At 42.8% G+C, this 19,713-nt stretch overlaps 1 protein-coding gene across 1 annotated transcript; it reads right to left on the bottom strand.

Moving 5' to 3' along the window:
• Positions 1-9,426: 9,426 nt before the first annotated feature.
• RNF212 (ring finger protein 212) lies at positions 9,427-19,123 on the bottom strand. Its single transcript, XM_053458166.1, has 12 exons — positions 19,012-19,123; positions 18,535-18,596; positions 17,922-17,996; positions 17,115-17,171; positions 16,293-16,342; positions 15,421-15,468; positions 14,973-15,031; positions 13,569-13,641; positions 11,839-11,878; positions 10,592-10,655; positions 10,190-10,241; positions 9,427-9,818 (listed from the first exon to the last, which is right to left on the bottom strand). The coding sequence occupies exons 1-12, from the start codon at positions 19,121-19,123 to the stop codon at positions 9,629-9,631; spliced, it is 882 nt and encodes a 293-aa protein (XP_053314141.1). The 3' UTR covers positions 9,427-9,628.
• Positions 19,124-19,713: the final 590 nt, after the last annotated feature.

Raw genomic sequence — 19,713 nt, forward strand, 5'->3', positions numbered from 1 at the left:
TAAAAATAAATAGGAAGCATTTAGATAAGCAGTTCAGCGTTTTCACAAGTCGTGTGACATAGAATGGTTACTCTATGACATCACAAACAATCGAACACTGGCCAATAAGAAGTTTCGATTTGTCACATGGTAAGCCGTGTGACATAGAATGTTCGCTCTATGACATCACATTAGAACACTCGCAGCAGGCAACAAAGGGCTGCGCGCACACATTTCCTTTGACAGTGTGAAGTGACTCTGAACAGCAGCCATGCCGATTCAGGGAAGCTGTAGTATCTGTCTGGATTTTTTCGATAATTCGAGCCATGTGGCAGCGACTCACTGCGGGCACACATTCCACCATAGGTGCATAACGCAGTGGTTTGGCAATGCCAGGACAAAACCATGTCCAAAATGCCGGACCCAAGTGGTCTACGGTCGACAGCTAATTCAAAGGCTGTATTTTGACACCAGAGGAGAGAACGCCATCCCTGATGCTAGACAGCTGATGGAGCAGGTGAACAGCCTGAGTGCCCAACTTCGCTCAACAAGGATAGAGGAGGAGGAATGGATGGAGATGGCTTTAGACATGAACAACAAAGTCACGAGGAAGGACGAAGAAATATGGGCATTACAAAGGCAGCTCAGGGATATGGACACAAAATGCTCAGGCCTCCAGGAACAACTGCGCAGCTGTGAGCAGCAGCAACTGAAGACCGAAACTGCCATGGAGAAACAACGGACTGAATTCTGCAAGCAGCAGTTGGATGCCAAAGCTTCCATGGCAAAACAGCAGACTGAATTTTGCAAGCAGCAGTTGGAAGCCTCACTCAGCATGGAAGAACAACGGAGTGCATTTCGCAAGCAGCAAATGCTGGCCAAAGCTGCTATGGACGAGCAAATTAGTGCATTTCGCAAGCAGCAGTCGGAGGCCAAAGCTGCTGTGGACGAACAACAAAGTGCATTTCGCATGCAGCAAATGCTGGCCAAGGCTGCTATGGACGAGCTTAGTGCATTTCGCAAGCAGCAGTCAGAGGCCAAAGCTGCCAAGGATGAAGCAGAGGTGTTAAAAAAGAAGATGACAGCCATGGAGAGCGTAGAGAAGCGGCTGACGCAAAAGGTGGATGAGTTGGAGAAGGAATTACGCTTGTGTAAGGACAAGGCTCAGAAGGCTGACGCTGAATCTCGCAAGGAGCTCAGTGCCACCCAGACGGCTCTCAGTGACATCCTCAATGAGCTTAATACCAGCCACGAGGTGTTACAAAGGGCCGATCGAGTCATCATGAGCCTGAAGAACAAAGTGGAGGTCTTGCAAAAACCCCACCTCTCACCACCAGCAGCCGACCGGAACATCAGTCGAGGGATGGGTAATACTCCAACTTCCCCTAGACTTAAGCCTTCAGAGCTCAGGTTCTTAGCAACCTTGGTTAGACGTCTGACTTCCCCTAAAACATCTGAGGAAGCCACAAATGCGGGAGGACTTGACACGCCTGCTCGCGCCGGACCTCAGGGAACAGCATTAAACCTAACATCACCTTCAACACATGAACACAACTGAACTCCATCTAGGTTGTAGTTCGTGAGAAGAAGTGTTCTGGTTAGGAAAAACGTTACATCATCTTCAACACCTCACAACATCTGAACCTCCTCTTGGTTATAGGTTGAGACAAGCATCATAGTTATGAATAAATCATTAATTGTCTCCCATTCCTTTGTGCAATTGGTTCCTTTTACATTTCTCTGGCCCAAAGAAAATTAAAACTGGTGCAGATGTTCCCAACGAACTGCCTGTTATGTCGTTTTGTAGATGATACAAGGCTCCTCAACTGGGTAGACATTCCTGGTGGGACAAGCCAAATGGCTAATAGTGTAAGTTAGCTAGAAGAACGGGGGAAAGCACGGCAGGTTCCATGCTGATAAACGTAAAATAATGTACTTGGTGAATCCAAATCCAAAATATAGTAATAGGGCACTGATCTCCCAAAGACACCATAATACAGGGGCTTCAGAGTGATTATTTCTGTGGGCTTTAAGATGGGCTACAATTTGTCTGTGTTGTAAATATGTGATTAATCTACATTATTATTAAATAATACATACTTTGTGATGGTATAAAGAAACATTGTAGCTATGGCTATTGTGGCAGAGATTTAGTGACGTTAAAAATTCTTTACAAATGGGTTTATTTCAGGTTATTGGAGTGAAATTGAGGGTTAATGTGAAGTGGTAATTCATCCTATCCCCCGGCCCCTCAGTTACCTGTACCCCAACTGAGCTGTGGTACTTTTAGAGGGATACCGATGAGGAGGGGACATTCGGCGTTGTCTCTCCTCAAATTCCCATTTCCTAATGGACCTTCTTAAGTAAAACGAACCAGCAGATGGATCGAAGTTTTCTTTTCCTATAGTAAGAAAAAAGGCTTGCTAGTTTTATCTAACAGAAAGCATATTATTGTGTTGGTCTCTGGTTTGAGAAAAAATATGCATTCAAAATATCATGCCAACTGTGGTATTTATTACTTTACTAAAGAAAAAACTCCAATATGCCAAATAGAAAGTAGACCGGTTTATATCAACTGATTTAAGAGCTGATTTGCTCTTTCCTATGGAACCTTATGTAGCCGAGCGGTTCATCGGTATTACTCCATTCTTATTAAGAAAATCCATAGATTATCAATTTCCCCGACATCTACTGGAAACCCTTTGTGGCAGAATGGCAATAAAAGATAATTCTGTAAATAATTCAGTAGTAGAAAGAGTTAAGGGTTTGTGTTAAAACCTTTAAAGGCCTCTCCATTTTTTGTGGCTGCGGACACAAGAGAAGGAGAATATGAAAAAGGAATGAAGTTTGTGGAATGACAGCGGTGGAATTGTTCTTTGAACCTACATGATCACCAATGAAATTCAATAAAAATAAATAGGAAGCATTTAGATAAGCAGTTCAGCGTTTTCACAAGTCGTGTGACATAGAATGGTTACTCTATGACATCACAAACAATCGAACACTGGCCAATAAGAAGTTTCGATTTGTCACATGGTAAGCCATGTGACATAGAATGTTCGCTCTATGACATCACATTAGAACACTCGCAGCAGGCATAAAAGGGCTGCGCGCACACATTTTCTTTGACAGTGTGAAGTGACTCTGAACAGCAGCCATGCCGATTCAGGGAAGCTGTAGTATCTGTCTGGATTTTTTTGATAATTCGAGCCATGTGGCAGCGACTCACTGCGGGCACACATTCCACCATAGGTGCATAACGCAGTGGTTTGGCAATGCCAGGACAAAACCATGTCCAAAATGCCGGACCCAAGTGGTCTACGGTCGACAGCTAATTCAAAGGCTGTATTTTGACACCAGAGGAGAGAATGCCATCCCTGATGCTAGACAGCTGATGGAGCAGGTGAACAGCCTGAGTGCCCAACTTCGCTCAACCAGGATAGAGGAGGAGGAATGGATGGAGATGGCTTTAGACATGAACAACAAAGTCACGAGGAAGGACGAAGAAATATGGGCATTACAAAGGCAGCTCAGGGATATGGACACAAAATGCTCAGGCCTCCAGGAACAACTGCGCAGCTGTGAGCAGCAACAACTGAAGACCAAAACTGCCATGGAGAAACAACGGACTGAATTCTGCAAGCAGCAGTCTGATGCGAAAGCTTCCATGGCAAAACAGCAGACTGAATTTTGCAAGCAGCAGTTGGAAGCCTCACTCAGCATGGAAGAACAACGGAGTGCATTTCGCAAGCAGCAAATGCTGGCCAAAGCTGCTATGGACGAGCAAATTAGTGCATTTCGCAAGCAGCAGTCGGAGGCCAAAGCTGCTCTGGACGAACAACAAAGTGCATTTCGCATGCAGCAAATGCTGGCCAAAGCTGCTATGGACGAACTTAGTGCATTTCGCAAGCAGCAGTCAGAGGCCAAAGCTGCCAAGGATGAAGCAGAGGTGTTAAAAAAGAAGATGACAGCCATGGAGAGCGTAGAGAAGCGGCTGACGCAAAAGGTGGATGAGTTGGAGAAGGAATTACGCTTGTGTAAGGACAAGGCTCAGAAGGCTGACGCCGAATCTCGCAAGGAGCTCAGTGCCACCCAGGCGGCTCTCAGTGACATCCTCAATGAGCTTAATACCAGCCACGAGGCGTTACAAAGGGCCGATCGAGTCATCATGAGCCTGAAGAACAAAGTGGAGGTCCTGCAAAAACCTCACCTCTCACCACCAGCAGCCGACCGGAACATCAGTCGAGGGATGGGTAATACTCCAACATCCCCTAGACTTAAGCCTTCAGAGCTCAGGTTCTTAGAAACCTTGGTTAAACGTCTGACTTCCCCTAAAACATCTGAGGAAGCCACAAATGCAGCAGGAATTGACACCCCTGCTCACACCGAACCTCAGGGAACAGCATTAAACCTAACATCACCTTCAACACCTGAACACAACTGAACTCCATCTAGGTTGTAGTTCGTGAGAAGAAGACTTCTGGTTAGGAAAAACTTTACATCATCTTCAACACCTCCCAACATCTGAACCTCCTCTTGGTTATAGGTTGAGACAAACATCATAGTTATGAATAAATCATTTAATGTCTCCCCCATTCCTTTGTGTGATTGGTTCCTTTTACATTTCTCTGGCCCAAAGAAAATTAAAACTGACGTGCAGACGTTCCCAACGAACTGTCTGTTATGTCTTTTTGCAGACGACACAAAGATCTGCAACCAGGAATTGGTGGGACAAACCAAATAAATGGCTAATAGTGTAAGTTAGTTAGAAGAACGGGGGAAAGCACGGCAGGTTCCATGCTGATAAACGTAAAATAATGTACTTGGTGAATCCAAATCCAAAATATAGTAATAGGGCACTGATCTCCCGAAGACACCATAATACAGGGGCTTCAGAGTGATTATTTCTGTGGGCTTTAAGATGGGCTACAATATCCCTGCATTGTAAATATGTGATTAATCTACATTATTATTAAATAATAAATACTTTGTGATGTTATAAAGAAACATTGTAGCTATGGCTATTGTGGCAGAGATTTAGTGACGTTAAACATTCTTTACAAATGGGTTTATTTCAGGTTATTGGAGTGAAATTGAGGGTTAATGTGAAGTGGTAATTCATCCTATCCCCCGGCCCCTCAGTTACCTGTACCCCAACTGAGCTGCGGTACTTTTAGAGGGATACCGATGAGGAGGGGACATTCGGCGTTGTCTCTCCTCAAATTCCTATTTCCTAACGGACCTTCTTAAGTAAAACGAACCAGCAGATGGATCGTAGTTTTCTTTTCCTATAGTAAGAAAAAAGGCTTGCTGGTTTTATCTAACAGAAAGCATATTGTTCTGTTGGTCTCTGGTTTGAGAAAAAAATATGCATTCAAAATATCATGCCGACTGTGGTATTTATTACTTTACTAAAGAAAAAACTCCAATATGCCAAATAGAAAGTAGACCGGTTTATATCAACTGATTTAAGAGTTGATTTGCTCTTTCCTATGGAACCTTATGTAGCCGAGCGGTCCATCGATATTACTCCATTCTTATTAAGAAAATCCATAGATTATCAATTTCCCCGACATCTACTGGAAACCCTTTGTGGCAGAATGACAATAAAAGATAATTCTGTAAATAATTCAGTAGTAGAAAGAGTTAAGGGTTTGTGTTAAAACCTTTAAAGGCCTCTCCATTTTTTGTGGCTGCTGACACAAGAGAAGGAGAATATGAAAAAGGAATGAAGTTTGTGGAATGACAGCGGTGGAATTGTTCTTTGAACCTACATGATCACCAATGAAATTCAATAAAAATAAATAGGAAGCATTTAGATAAGCAGTTCAGCGTTTTCACAAGTCGTGTGACATAGAATGGTTACTCTATGACATCACAAACAATCGAACGCTGGCCAATAAGAAGTTACGATTTGTCACATGGTAAGCCGTGTGACATAGAATGTTCGCTCTATGACATCACATTAGAACACTCGCAGCAGGCAACAAAGGGCTGCGCGCACACATTTTCTTTGACAGTGTGAAGTGACTCTGAGCAGCAGCCATGCCGATTCAGGGAAGCTGTAGTATCTGTCTGGATTTTTTCGATAATTCGAGCCATGTGGCAGCGACTCACTGCGGGCACACATTCCACCATAGGTGCATAACGCAGTGGTTTGGCAATGCCAGGACAAAACCATGTCCAAAATGCCGGACCCAAGTGGTCTACGGTCGACAGCTAGTTGAAAGGCTGTTTTTTGACACCAGAGGAGAGAACGCCATCCCTGATGCTAGACAGCTCATGGAGCAGGTGAACAGCCTGAGTGCCCAACTTCGCTCAACCAGGATAGAGGAGGAGGAATGGATGGAGATGGCTTTGGACATGAACAACAAAGTCACGAGGAAGGACGAAGAAATATTGGCATTACAAAGGCAGCTCAGGGATATGGACACAAAATGCTCAGGCCTCCAGGAACAACTGCGCAGCTGTGAGCAGCAGCAACTGAAGACCGAAACTGCCATGGAGAAACAACGGACTGAATTCTGCAAGCAGCAGTTGGATGCCAAAGCTTCCATGGCAAAACAGCAGACTGAATTTTGCAAGCAGCAGTTGGAAGCCTCACTCAGCATGGAAGAACAACGGAGTGCATTTCGCAAGCAGAAAATGCTGGCCAAAGCTGCTATGGACGAGCAAATTAGTGCATTTCGCAAGCAGCAGTCGGAGGCCAAAGCTGCTCTGGACGAACAACAAAGTGCATTTCGCATGCAGCAAATGCTGGCCAAGGCTGCTATGGACGAACTTAGTGCATTTCGCAAGCAGCAGTCAGAGGCCAAAGCTGCCAAGGATGAAGCAGAGGTGGTAAAAAAGAAGATGACAGCCATGGAGAGCGTAGAGAAGCGACTGACGCAAAAGGTGGATGAGTTGGAGAAGGAATTACGCTTGTGTAAGGACAAGGCTCAGAAGGCTGACGCTGAATCTCGCAAGGAGCTCAGTGCCACCCAGACGGCTCTCAGTGACATCCTCAATGAGCTTAATACCAGCCACGAGGCGTTACAAAGGGCCGATCGAGTCATCATGAGCCTGAAGAACAAAGTGGAGGTCCTGCAAAAACCCCACCTCTCACCACCAGCAGCCAACCGGAACCTCAGTCGAGGGATGGGTAATACTCCAACTTCCCCCAGACTTAAGCCTTCAGAGCTCAGGTTCTTAGAAACCTTGGTTAGACGTCTGACTTCCCCTAAAACATCTGAGGAAGCCACAAATGCAGCAGGAATTGACACGCCTGCTCACGCCGGACCTCAGGGAACAGCATTAAACCTAACATCACCTTCAACACCTGAACACAACTGAACTCCATCTAGGTTGTAGTTCGTGAGAAGAAGACTTCTGGTTAGGAAAACCTTTACATCATCTTCAACACCTCCCAACATCTGAACCTCCTCTCGGTTATAGGTTGAGACAAACATCATAGTTATGAATAAATCATTTAATGTCTCCCCCATTCCTTTGTGTGATTGGTTCCTTTTACATTTCTCTGGCCCAAAGAAAATTAAAACTGACGTGCAGACGTTCCCAACGAACTGTCTGTTATGTCTTTTTGCAGACGACACAAAGACCTGCAACCAGGAACCAAATAAATGGCTAATAGTGTAAGTTAGCTAGAAGAACGGGGGAAAGCATTTTTTTTAAATTCACACTTAGATAGCACAATTCAGCCTGGGATTGGATAGCTCCAGTTATACGCCCAAGAATCATATTTAAAAGGAATGGAACCTTAGACAAAGCTGGGTGAGGGCATCATGCAAAGCAAATTTTAGATGGCTAACAGAATACCCACAGATCACCAAATAACCATCAGGTCAGCCAGTATAGAGACATATTTCCATTTATCATGTATGCTATGTCTGTCCTTTTTGCTGCTATACTGACACAGACACACAATGTCATGATGTACACACATGCATATACATATATGCTGAATAAGCACAATCACTGTATGTTCATATAGAAATATCCCTAATTAAAGTCATACACACTGATTGACATAAAGAAAAATAAATTTCCTACCTGCAGAAGATCTCCTGTCCTGCAGACGCAGGCTGCTCTCTGTGGGATCCTGGCACAATAACACCGATCCTTTCTGTTTTCCTTGTTATGAATAAGTCACAATGTCTAATGTGTGAAAAAGTATTTGCCCCATCTGATTTCTGACATTGCCTATTGGTCACGTTGTTTTGGACATATTATTTTATGGGCTGTAGTAACAGATGTATTGGAGGCCAGTTAAAAGAAATCATAGTTTTGTACTATTTTTCTTTTGTCTGATGTGCTTGTTAATCCAGCATGAAATGTTCAGGTGTGATGCATACGTAGAGCTTTGTTTAGGGAGGGGCATGTATGTTCTTATGAATGTGAGAATGAATGTGTATGTAAACATGCATCAGCGCGTGCAAGCATAAATGTCCATGTATAGGTGTATTTGTGAATGAATGTCTATGTGTAGTTGTACATGAATGTCCGTATATAAGTGTGTGGGTCTCTCAGGACTGAAGCCACACGCACTGCTGGGCCGGAAGGCCGTTTCTTAAATAAGATAGAAAAGTAATGAAAAGAAGATGAGGAGGCGGCAAAAAAGACAGAAGAAAAGGTGGAAGAAGAGAAAGAGGAACTGCATGATAAGAGACAGACACTGGAGAGGTAAGGAAACATTGTGCAAGTGTTAGAAAGCATGAAGCATATGTGTGATGGCCCTCTGATGGTGGTACACAATAACTCTTCGCTTACGGGAGTTATTATGTACCACCTTCAGTGCCTGGCTCAGCATAAAGTAATAGGAGTTAACATGTACAGTGCACATAAACTCCTAGTACTATATACTGAGCCAGGCACTGACCGTGCTACCACCGTCAGTGTCTGGCTCAGTAAACACTGATGTCAGTTATGCTGTACCACTGTCAATGTCTGGCACAATATATAGTGATGGCAGTTACGCTTTACCACTGTTCACATCCATTTAAAACTGTAATGTTACTTTTTTACCACTAAACATCATTACATGGATTTATTTAATGTATGGAACTGTAAAATGCATGATTTGAGAAAAGGGACTGTGCCACAAAAATGCTGGAGTACGGATACTGAGACAGCATATAAGGACCCCTCTAATCTGCCCTTTTTTTCTCTATGTAAGGACTCAGACCTTAATCAGTTGCTTGTTGAGGCAGATTCTCAACACTCCCAGCCTACCTTGATTGGATTCATAACTGCCCACCAGAGGGTTTCCCCCATTACCTAAGGAGCCTGGAGCAAGATCTACTCCTATTACTCTCAGCCTGTAAGACATAGCATTGTACTGCTCTTGCACTATCCAATTACATTACATTTGCTCTACATTTCCGGTAAAATATTTCGGTAATGTTTTAAAGCCGTAACACGCTAAGCGCTGTTCAGATTCACTTTAATTGTCAGGTTTCGGGATTTGCGTATCAGCTATTGGCCAGTTTGTAGGACACATACAGATATTTAAAGAAAGATGGGGATGAGGATGATGAGGATGATGATGCAAACACTCATTCCGCTGTTAGAAATATAAAAGCGTTACATAATGTAAGTATATGCATATCCTATATAAGCCTTTCGTTAAAAGTACAGATGTGTAAAAATGACTTCACAGACGTCTCTGTAAGATCCCGCTGAGAGATATCGGGTGTCTTGCTGCGGATGACTGCGAGGACTGTGGCAATGGTTGCTGCATTTGACTGGAAATGTCCCACGCTCCAGTTCGCTGGATCTGCAGCCTGGGTTGGGAAAACTGGCAACGTGCGCTGGCCTGCTGCGAGCTACCCAACTGGGCCGACCTGTACGAAAAGCGATAAAGCATTTACACACAACAATTGCTACATACATACATGCATACAGTACTGCATAGACATTAACACTTTGGGGCACATTTGTCACTAGTATACCGGGTCAATTTTTGTAGTATTACACAACATATTTTCAAAACAAGTTAAGCTACACATGTACCTAGTTTATGTACTGCGCATCGCATATTATCACACATTGTAGTAAAAACAATATTTCACCATAAATTCCAAATGAAATAGTAAAAGTAACTAAGACTAAGTCATTTCCATAAAAGACGCCCCATCAGTAAATGTACGTAATATGTGTGATAGTACATACTAGTAGATTTCACACTACATGTGTCCATACCACATTTTCTTACCTTAATGCACTGTATACGCTGCTTTGACTATTGCTTCTGCTGATAATATGTCCTGTAAAGATTAGAAAAAACACATTCTGACCCTTTGGGTAAATATACTCCTGGTCAGCTTCTGTGCCCTTCCTATGACTCCATTCTTCCATCGTTGTCATACTCCACTCATGTTTCCGAGGACCTGAGGTCCGCACAAGTCAGCTTTCTTTCTCCCTTCCACTTTTCATAAAGTCCTTCAAAACTCACTTCTTCGTAAAAATGTTACCAATGAGATCAACTATCCCCAAAAGAAATGCCCCATAAACTCCACTATACCTCCGGTACGGTATCTTTTCTTAATCACTCTATCGGTTTTCTCTTGTCCCCCCCGCTTTTGGTACATTGATAAATAGACAAATAAAAACTAACCCATGCGCCCGTCTTGAGGTGGACTTATCAAGGATAATCTGGATGGTGCCGCAACAGTTTGAAGCTGTGGAAACAAAATGAACACAACGTTGTATCATGATTAGTTTTAACGGCAAGTAAAACAAGCCGAGGACGCGCTAAAACATGCTTTGTGATTATAAAGTCACTTATTGCTGTTAGGAATGTAATGTATTTGCTTGATTATAAGACAAATATTAACTTAGGGAAAAAAAAGAAAAAGCCTAAATACAAGACGACCCTATAGGAAAAATGTTTTACCAGTAAATGTTAATTCATGTAAACTATTTTTTCATATTTAATAAAAGCTATGATTGAGAAAAATATATATTTTTTTTGTTTTGATTTCCTTTTATTTGCCAACCTGCCCCAGGCTTGCCACTCTGCCTCCCTGATATGCCTTATACCCTCCTATACGCCACTCTGCCTCCAGAAATGCCTTATACCCCTATTTAACTCTCTGGCATATAGGGGGTTAAAAGGCATATCATGGACCTGTCCAATAAAAAGCCGACTTTTTATTAAGCAAAGGTTTTTTCCTTTAGTGTCAGGGCAGTTAAGATGTGGAATCCACCGCCACGTAAAGTGGTTCTGGTACATTCATTAAAAAAATGGTTCGCAGTCTTTCCAGCGAGCACAGGCGTCAGGGTTTACACAATTTAACTTTAGCTAATGGAAAATCTGACTGCCCTTGGGGTGAAAAAGGATTTTTTCTGACCCAAACGGGTAAAATATCGCCCTTGGGAGTCAAGAAGGATTTTATTTATTCCGTTGGGTAAATATTGGATGATGAGAAATATTGGATTTTGCACACCTGGATATTAAAATAGAAGACCCATACTTATTTACTAAAGACAAAATACTGTATTGCACAACAATTAACCCCTTAATGACAAAGCCCGTACATGTACAGGCTCAAAATGCATTGTTTTCAATGGGTTTAGGGACCGCCCATTGTCCTTAAGGGGTTAAACAACAATACAATTATTAGAGAATTTTTCTATACATAGTTTTGGTATATTCTAAAAAGGAATACTACATAAAAATGGGAAACTAGCCCTTTGGGAAAAGCAGTTAGCAATAACTATGGGACGGTTGGCTTATTAAAACTAGAAATCTCCACGTTTTTGTGCTTTTGCTCCTTTTCTTGTGTCTTCACACAGATACAGTTTCTGCGATCCAAGAATTAAAAACGTGAAACAGAGAAATATGTAAATGATTAAACTTACATTCTTCTTCAGCGACGCACTGGGATCAACATTGTCAACGCTGTAAAATATAAGGCAATATATGAAAAATGCATCAGCGGGAAAGCTTTGGGAAGAAAAACTGCAAAATACAGAAAAACTGCAATGCAGCATTGATGTCATTTTCAGGGCTCATGGATTTACAGTTTATTAGAATCATACTCAATCCATTATTGTAACTTATTACAGAAATCGTAATGCTCGAGAAGGATTACTGAGCACATATGCTGAAGCGATCAATAAATGGCGGCACTTCCCACACATGTGCTTCCAGGGCCAGCGCTGGAGCTGACGGGAGGCGAGTGCATCACACGCAGGGAGATGTGTTCGGCCAAACATACGCCCCCCCCCCCCACAGAATTTAGCCAGGGTGTTGAACGGTGAAAATGCATATGAGGAATTCCTCGAATTAACACAAACATTTAGTAGCAGATGCACTGCTACAGAAGGAGAAGAGGGATCCGTCTTATATTCTATCAGGATGAGGAGGATTAAAAAAGAAGATGGTGGGACTGCTTGGCCAAAAATCATTTAATTTTAGTGAGGGTCTAGTGGAGAAGTCAGTCTGTTAAAGCTTGTGGGGTACAGGTTCTTTTTATAATAAATGCTCTTGGTATTAGTTGAGAGGTGGTTGTATATTTTTTTCTGGGCTTTTAGAAAGCGTATAAAAAGTAAAAAGTGAGTGGGTGAAGGGTGGATTATTTAGCAGGCAGATAAAATAATAATAATCACCAATGTCAGAGGCTGCAGAGAAGTCGAGTTTGAGGAGTAAGTGACATTTACTTTTAATGGTGAATTGGCTACTTTGATGAGTCCCGTGAGGTTTCATAGAGGTTTCTGTAGGTTTGCGCAGGTGCTTTGGGTGGAGGAAGGTGGGGAGGTAGGTAGCAAGATTGTGGTCAGAAAAGACAGCAGAGCGGTCCTTTTTGGTGGCCATCAGATGGAGTGGGGGAATGTTCCACAGTGAGAAACCAAGGTAGGTCGGGGGACAACCGTTTAGAGGCAACAGGGTCCGAGCTGTTGTCAACAGGTAAGCTGAAGTCCAGTAGAATTAGCATGAGGAAGCAAGAAAACCAGAAAGTAAAGTGATCTATAAATTGGGACATAGAGCTAGGGGGTAGTAAAGAACGGTCACACAAATGGATTTTGTATCAACGGACAGAATTAAAGGGAAAAGAATGAAGAAGAGGGAGTGGTAGAATACAACAATGTCGCCTGCCTGTCCCCAGGTCTAAGGTCATGGCTACATTGGAGAGGTAATGAATAGCTACGAGTCTGTAGCACGCAGAGCATTTCAGGGGGGCGGGAGAAGGGGTGGTAGGTATCGGGATGTAATGAAGAGACATGAGGTTATATCTACGCTGTTTTATGTAGCGAGAGCATGTTTTGTAGGTATCGGGATGTAATGAGCAGACATGAGGTTGTATCTATTATGTTTTATGTAGTGACCGCATGTTGCAGCGACTATGCGTCTAGTTTCTGCCACAATTAGATGTTTACAGTTCACTGCCATGCTGATTCTGTCACTCGTGTATTACCGTTTAATCACAGCAAAGGCACATGTGACGCAGGGACCGTTCACCAGGCCTTCAGAGCCGCCTAAAGCTGTATCTCCTCTACTGCACACGCCGGACAATCCAGGGACAGACGCGGGTGCCATTCTGCAAACAGCATACGTTTAAAAGAAACTTTCGGTGGCTTGTTATACGTACTTTTGGTACAAGTGGTGTCGTGAGAGAGGACGAGAATAAGAAGAATACCCCGACTGGCTTTCCGAATGCACAGCTGCAAAACACAAAGTATTATTACCGGTAGGAATGTACATTTATGACATGCTAACTACATAGCTTGGCACCTTGAATGCGCCACTTAGACACGCTCCAGCCATGATATGTATTTAATGCATATGATAGCCGAGTGGTCCTTTTTACATTTTTGCGGTATCCCCTTTGTAATTGCGATGGGGGGGGGGATTCTGCCGAGGAAAGAAGTATATATCATGGCCGCCGTTTCACTGAATTAATGATATTGAAATGTATTCTACATTCTAGTTCTAATATCTAATAATATTTCAATGTAAAATGTTCTTTCTTTGATGCCAAATTGTATTTATTGTATGTATGTGTTTACATTTCCATGTCAGATACATTTTGTTACAATATACACTGTATATCATAAGGAGCAGATTTTTTTAATTTTCACATGTTAAGACCCTATATAAGGAGGGATGCAATTAATGGAATAAAAAAATACGGAAAAAAAGAAGAAACACTAAAACCATAATAACAACTCCCATGGCACAAAGTAAAGAGCTAACCGCTCAATTTCATCTAAAAGCGCTACGTCTCTAAGAAGATCAAAGCAAACATTTGGGCAGCCAAACCAGATTAAACTAATTGCACAATGAGGTTGAATTAAGTGACGTGAGGACCACTGACAGGAGCAAGCTGGCCCCATTCTTAAAAAAGGGCCAGTCCAACTTGGGCCAGCCTAGTCGTTGAGAAGTAATGCAGGCGGATCACGTAAGATGATGTTAAGTGACCCTGCGGTAAAGGTGCTGTTACTCGCACACGATGCGCTCAGCCGAGAGCAGCCTCTGAGAAAGTAAAGGGGTGAAGAGAGGGAGAGAGGCAGCCAAGGAGGGAGAGAGATGGAAAAGGAAGGAGGAAGTCAGGAAGAGGGATGGTAAGCGAGAGGGTGACAGGAAGAGAGTGTGTATGTATGTTAAAGTATGTGTTAGCATGATTGTGTATATGTGTGTGAATTAACATGAATGTGAGGGTGTGTATAAATATGTGTGCGAGTTAGTTAGTTATGGTGGGAATAGGCAGATCAATGGGGACAATTGGGCCACTTGGCTTTACCCGTCGTGGGGGGGAAGGTATCAGATTACATGTCAGGAGTCAGTATATGCCCTCCCCAGCCTCCCACACAGCCCTTAGGACCTTACGTTCTTACAGTTAGAGTAAAGTAGAGGGTATGGTAACAGCCTCTCAGAAACAGAGGTCAGGTTCCAGGATAATCTCCCTAAGGCAACAGCAAACGGTTATTTACCCCTCGTTCATGTTTACAGTCTGCGGAGACTTTAAAATCAAACATCACATCAGAGCACTTACCTGAGCCGGGATTTCTCACCATACTCGAGACTGAAGATTGAGAAGGTTTCTGGATGTGACTGCAATACAACAAAAGCCACCCGTTTAATCACACGCAACACCCCAGTCTTTAAAACCCATTACAGAAACCTTCATGGTGAAATTCCTGCCCGGCCGTCACAACTACTAACACTATTTTCAAAAACCCAGGCTCATGAATAAGACTTGATAAGGTACCTGGTCCAATGGCAAGTACTTACAATAGTAGTTGTATTAAAAAAATAATAATTCCCTCAACAGGAATGGGTTAATACAGAAGGTAGTGCCCCCCCCAAGGACAGTAATAGGCAATTAACCAAAATGAACAAAAATAGGTGGATTATCATGTTTCATTAAACGCTATACACACACACACACACACACACACACACACCAAGAAAGAGAAAATGTAATTACTAAATATATTTACCTAGAAGGCATATTAATACATCCTTGGGGATCGCTAAATGTGTGGAAACTGCAAAAAATATTACACGTGTCTATTATATTTCACAAAAAGTTATTTTAAAGATTAGATGTGTAAACGTGTCAAAACAGTCAAAAAAGAGGACCCTCTCCAGAAAATTTTAAAAGCAAAATTGAGGTGATATATTTAACAAAGGAACCAATCGGGTCAATCAGCGGGAATGGTCCACTTGTTCCTATAGTGATTTCATACTATGCATCGGAATCAGTTCTTATACACAGAACCATCATAGAGCTTTAGATCCAAACATGTTACTTAGACATCCTCAGAGCCATCGATGACCCCAACGGAGGAGAGCGAGGTGCGTGATCGGTAAATGTATAATTCTACTGTCTGAGCAAAAAACAGAGGAGAACGTGCATTGCTTATAAAACAGCTGGGAACATTTACCCCTCTACAGGTACAGCCGATAACGTTAACATACACCAACTGCTCAAAGTACTGGGGGCATCTCAGCGTGTACAGAAACATCTCAAAAGTACTTTTCAGTACAAAAAGGGTCCTGCATGTCGACCGAAATGCCTGCTGGTTGTTTGTCTGTATTAAGTCTCTCACACATCCCACATTATTCAATAAATCGCCTGTTTTTATGATTTATTTCTACACTAACAATGAGTGAAGCTCAGGGGACCCTTTTGCCACAATCCCCTTTAATTGTGAAAATCTGTCACAGCAGACAATTTGAGATATATATATATATATATACACACACACACATATACATACATACATACACACAAACACTTGTACAACACACCACGACAGCTTCTGTGTCAATGTGAACGTCACTCGAACAGGTAAAAAAACAGCCTTACCTTTGTAATTGTTGTGTCAGCGTCTTAATGGTATCTTCTAATTTTGCAATCTAAAGTAACAATAATACTAAAAAGGTAAATACTTCACTCTTACAGAAATATGACCCAGAATTTACCTGATATAAAAATATCCCTTCTTAGAAAACCTTTACATTTAAAAAAAAAGGATTCATGTTTAGGGTCGCAAGCGGGATTTCTGCCGGATACGAATTTTAAAGTGGTCTTTAAAAAAAAAAAAAACGCTAGGTTTCTAGGTAAAAAAAAATACCCTTAGTAAAGAAGGGGTTAAATATTGTTTTATTTATTTTAGTGATCTGTGTGTGTTTTAGTGCTTTTAATCTAGGGAGATGAAATTCCTGGATGGCCCTGATACTGTGATACGTCGATCTCATGCATTTGGTAGGTAGAGAGAGAGAATAGAGAATAGAGAGAGAGAGAGAATGAGCCAAAGAGAGATACCAAATTTCATTTCCGAATGAAAAAAGCTCTTGGAATTTAGTCTGAACCGAAGGGACAGGAAAATAAATTTGTTGTCTGAAAACAAATTTGAATTGTTTTTGGTCCTTATGCACAAGTCTAATGTGTATATATATATTATAGATTCGGATTCCTCTTAATACACCTTGATTACTATTCGCTGACATGTAATGAAGGAGGTGGTGAGCAGAGAGATAGTAAAAGGTCTCTCAGTTATTACATAACAAAGGATGTAATAATATACGGGGATATCTCTGCAGGCCTCACATAGCAAACTAGAAACACATATCGCGCGGTTAATAACCTTGACGTGCATTAAGGTGAGACCGCTGTTGTTTTACCTACTTTTGCTTTATAGTGTGTAAGTAATCTTCGTCTATGGCTTTCCTGAAATTCTGAAATCTAGAAAAAAAAATGTAAAGAAGCAATCATATGAAATAAGTTAATATTAATGCTAAATGTTTCATTTTTAATGGACATAAAATGTTCAAAGGATTTGGAGATTTGAGTTTCTCCCACGTTTAAAACCATTGGGAGCAGCGGCAGCCAATCACAGCGTTCAGCTATAACGCATGCGATTGGCTGCCGCTGCTCGCATGCATTACAATGGATAGAGAGCATAGCTTCTGAGCAGCGGCAGCCATGGGCACACAGAAGTAGGACTGTTTCTATTCTGAAACCACCCTGATACATCTTGTCACCAGAAGCTTTACAAAGCCAACGCCTTATGTAAGGAAAGTTTACTTTACTGAGAGTTGTGAGTAAGTGGAACAGCCTCCCAGTAAAAGTGGTAGACGTTAACACTGTAAGGGGATTTAAACATGCATGGGATAGGCATACCGCTCCCTGAATCTAAGACGAGACCCAAGAACTGATTAAGGGTTTACAGCAGGAGAAACAGACGACTAGATGCGCTGAATGGTTCTTCTCTGTCGTCAGATTCTGTTTTTATGAATCAATCACCTAAATGGGAACAGAAATGTAACAGAAGGAGCGCAGAGAACGAGAGGTTATGATGGCTGCTCTCACGATCTACATAGCGTGGGTTCGGTTAGTGAATACAACTATAAAAACATAGGACTTCACGAAAGACACAGATTCTTTTTAATGGCCGCTTTTTAACATATTGTTCAGAGAATAGAGTCAGCTTACTTGCGAGAGCTCCTTTGAATACTTTTTGCAAATTACGTTAATATCCATAAAAAACATTTTAACTTCAGGATTTGTCTGTAAAGAGAAAGACGGCGTTAGCGTGCAAATAATTTAACCATTTCCGATAAATGCTGCTACAAGAAACGCAATTCGGATTTCTATTTTATGGCTCGCGCCTAACATTTTGGCAAATAAACCTCTACAGATATGTCCAGTGTAACTCGAGTGCTGCCCAAGGCAGCGTCTTTACCCCCCCTGCGACTCACCTCAGCGGCCATCACGCTCATTAAGAGCCGGTTAAGGATGCAAGGGGCATGTACAGCGTGCTATGGCGGCCGTGCCAGCTAGGACCTGTCCTCCATAGTGTAAACGGGCCAGTTGGGGACAACCTGCCCCCAGCTGCGGCAGAGAAGCTGAGAGTCACAAGGTAGGTGGGCGGGTAAGACAGGAGTGGGCCCGCCTCTGGCCCACGCCCCAAGTCCCACCTACCTCCCCACCACCCGACAGAGGCTGTAAGGGGTTAATGACAGTGAAATTATCACATGTAAGCAAAAGTAAAGAAAAGTAGCAAATGAGTTAACTTTGTGAAAAAGAAACACAAAACAATAAATACCTGATTAGAGAGAAATATGGTGCGGCACATATTCTTACACACGGCGCACTCGTCTTTGGTGCCTGCAGAAAAAACAATTAAAATAATAAAATTCAGTGTGTATACATTTATGGACGAACGCGACACGAGAAGAGCTAGCCGGACCCGCAATATATAACGTTATGCCGACGCCGTACATTAACGGAGGAACCTTAAATACTGTACTCCATTTATACAAATCTAAATAGAGTTATATGCAAAGGAGCCTTAACGGTATAATAGAAATATACTGAGACTTAACCCATTTTTGGGGTTAGTTTGATGGATTGTACATGCATGTATAGTGTGTGTAAATGTGTGTGAGCAGGATTATTTTGGATCATGATAGATGGATATCATGATAGAATGATAGATAGATAGATAGATAGACAGACAGACATTTGTGTGTATATAGATATATATTCTGGGAATGGCGGACAGGCCCGCACCGTTACCGACCTTTCTGCAGACAGGGTTCGCACAGGACGTGTCCGCAGTTAGTGAGCGCGAATCTGCTCACTTCTCTGACCGGCTGCCGAAAGCAAACATTACAGCGAAGAGGAGCCGCCATCAGCCCGCGATTCCCCTGTTAGTGTGCGAGCCGCTGGGGCCTGTCCTGAGTATCCGCGGCCTGCACCTGAGAGCCGCTGGGGCCTGTCCTGAGTATCCGCGGCCTGCACCTGAGAGCCGCTGGGGCCTGTCCTGAGTATACGCGGCCCGCACCTTAGAGCCGCTGGGGCCTGTCCTGAGTATCCGCAGCCCACACTTTAGAGCCGCTCTGGCCCCGTCCTGCGTATCCGCGGCCTTCACCTTTGAGCCGCTGGGGCCTGTCCTGAGTATCCGCGGCCTGCACTGAGGAGCACCTGCAGCCTCTCTCGATTACCCACGACCCGATAAGCTCCACTTCCTCTCAGTAACGCGCAGCGACTCCTCTCAGGATCCGGCGCAAGCCACCGCGTAAAGTTCCATAAGCAGGAACGCTATATACAAACCATCCGCAGGGATATGACACTACAAGTCCCATGATCCTCCGTAAGTCTTGGGTCTTGCCGAGACTCATGGGAATTGTAGTCCTGTAGCATCTACCCCAAGTGTGGGGCGTGGAGCCTGCTTTAATGGATGCCTGAGGGTCCAGTGTCCTTATGGATTCATATTTACCCA

This window comes from Spea bombifrons, chromosome 1, assembly GCF_027358695.1.
Source record: "Spea bombifrons isolate aSpeBom1 chromosome 1, aSpeBom1.2.pri, whole genome shotgun sequence".
In the NCBI taxonomy this organism is placed as follows: domain Eukaryota; kingdom Metazoa; phylum Chordata; class Amphibia; order Anura; family Pelobatidae; genus Spea; species Spea bombifrons.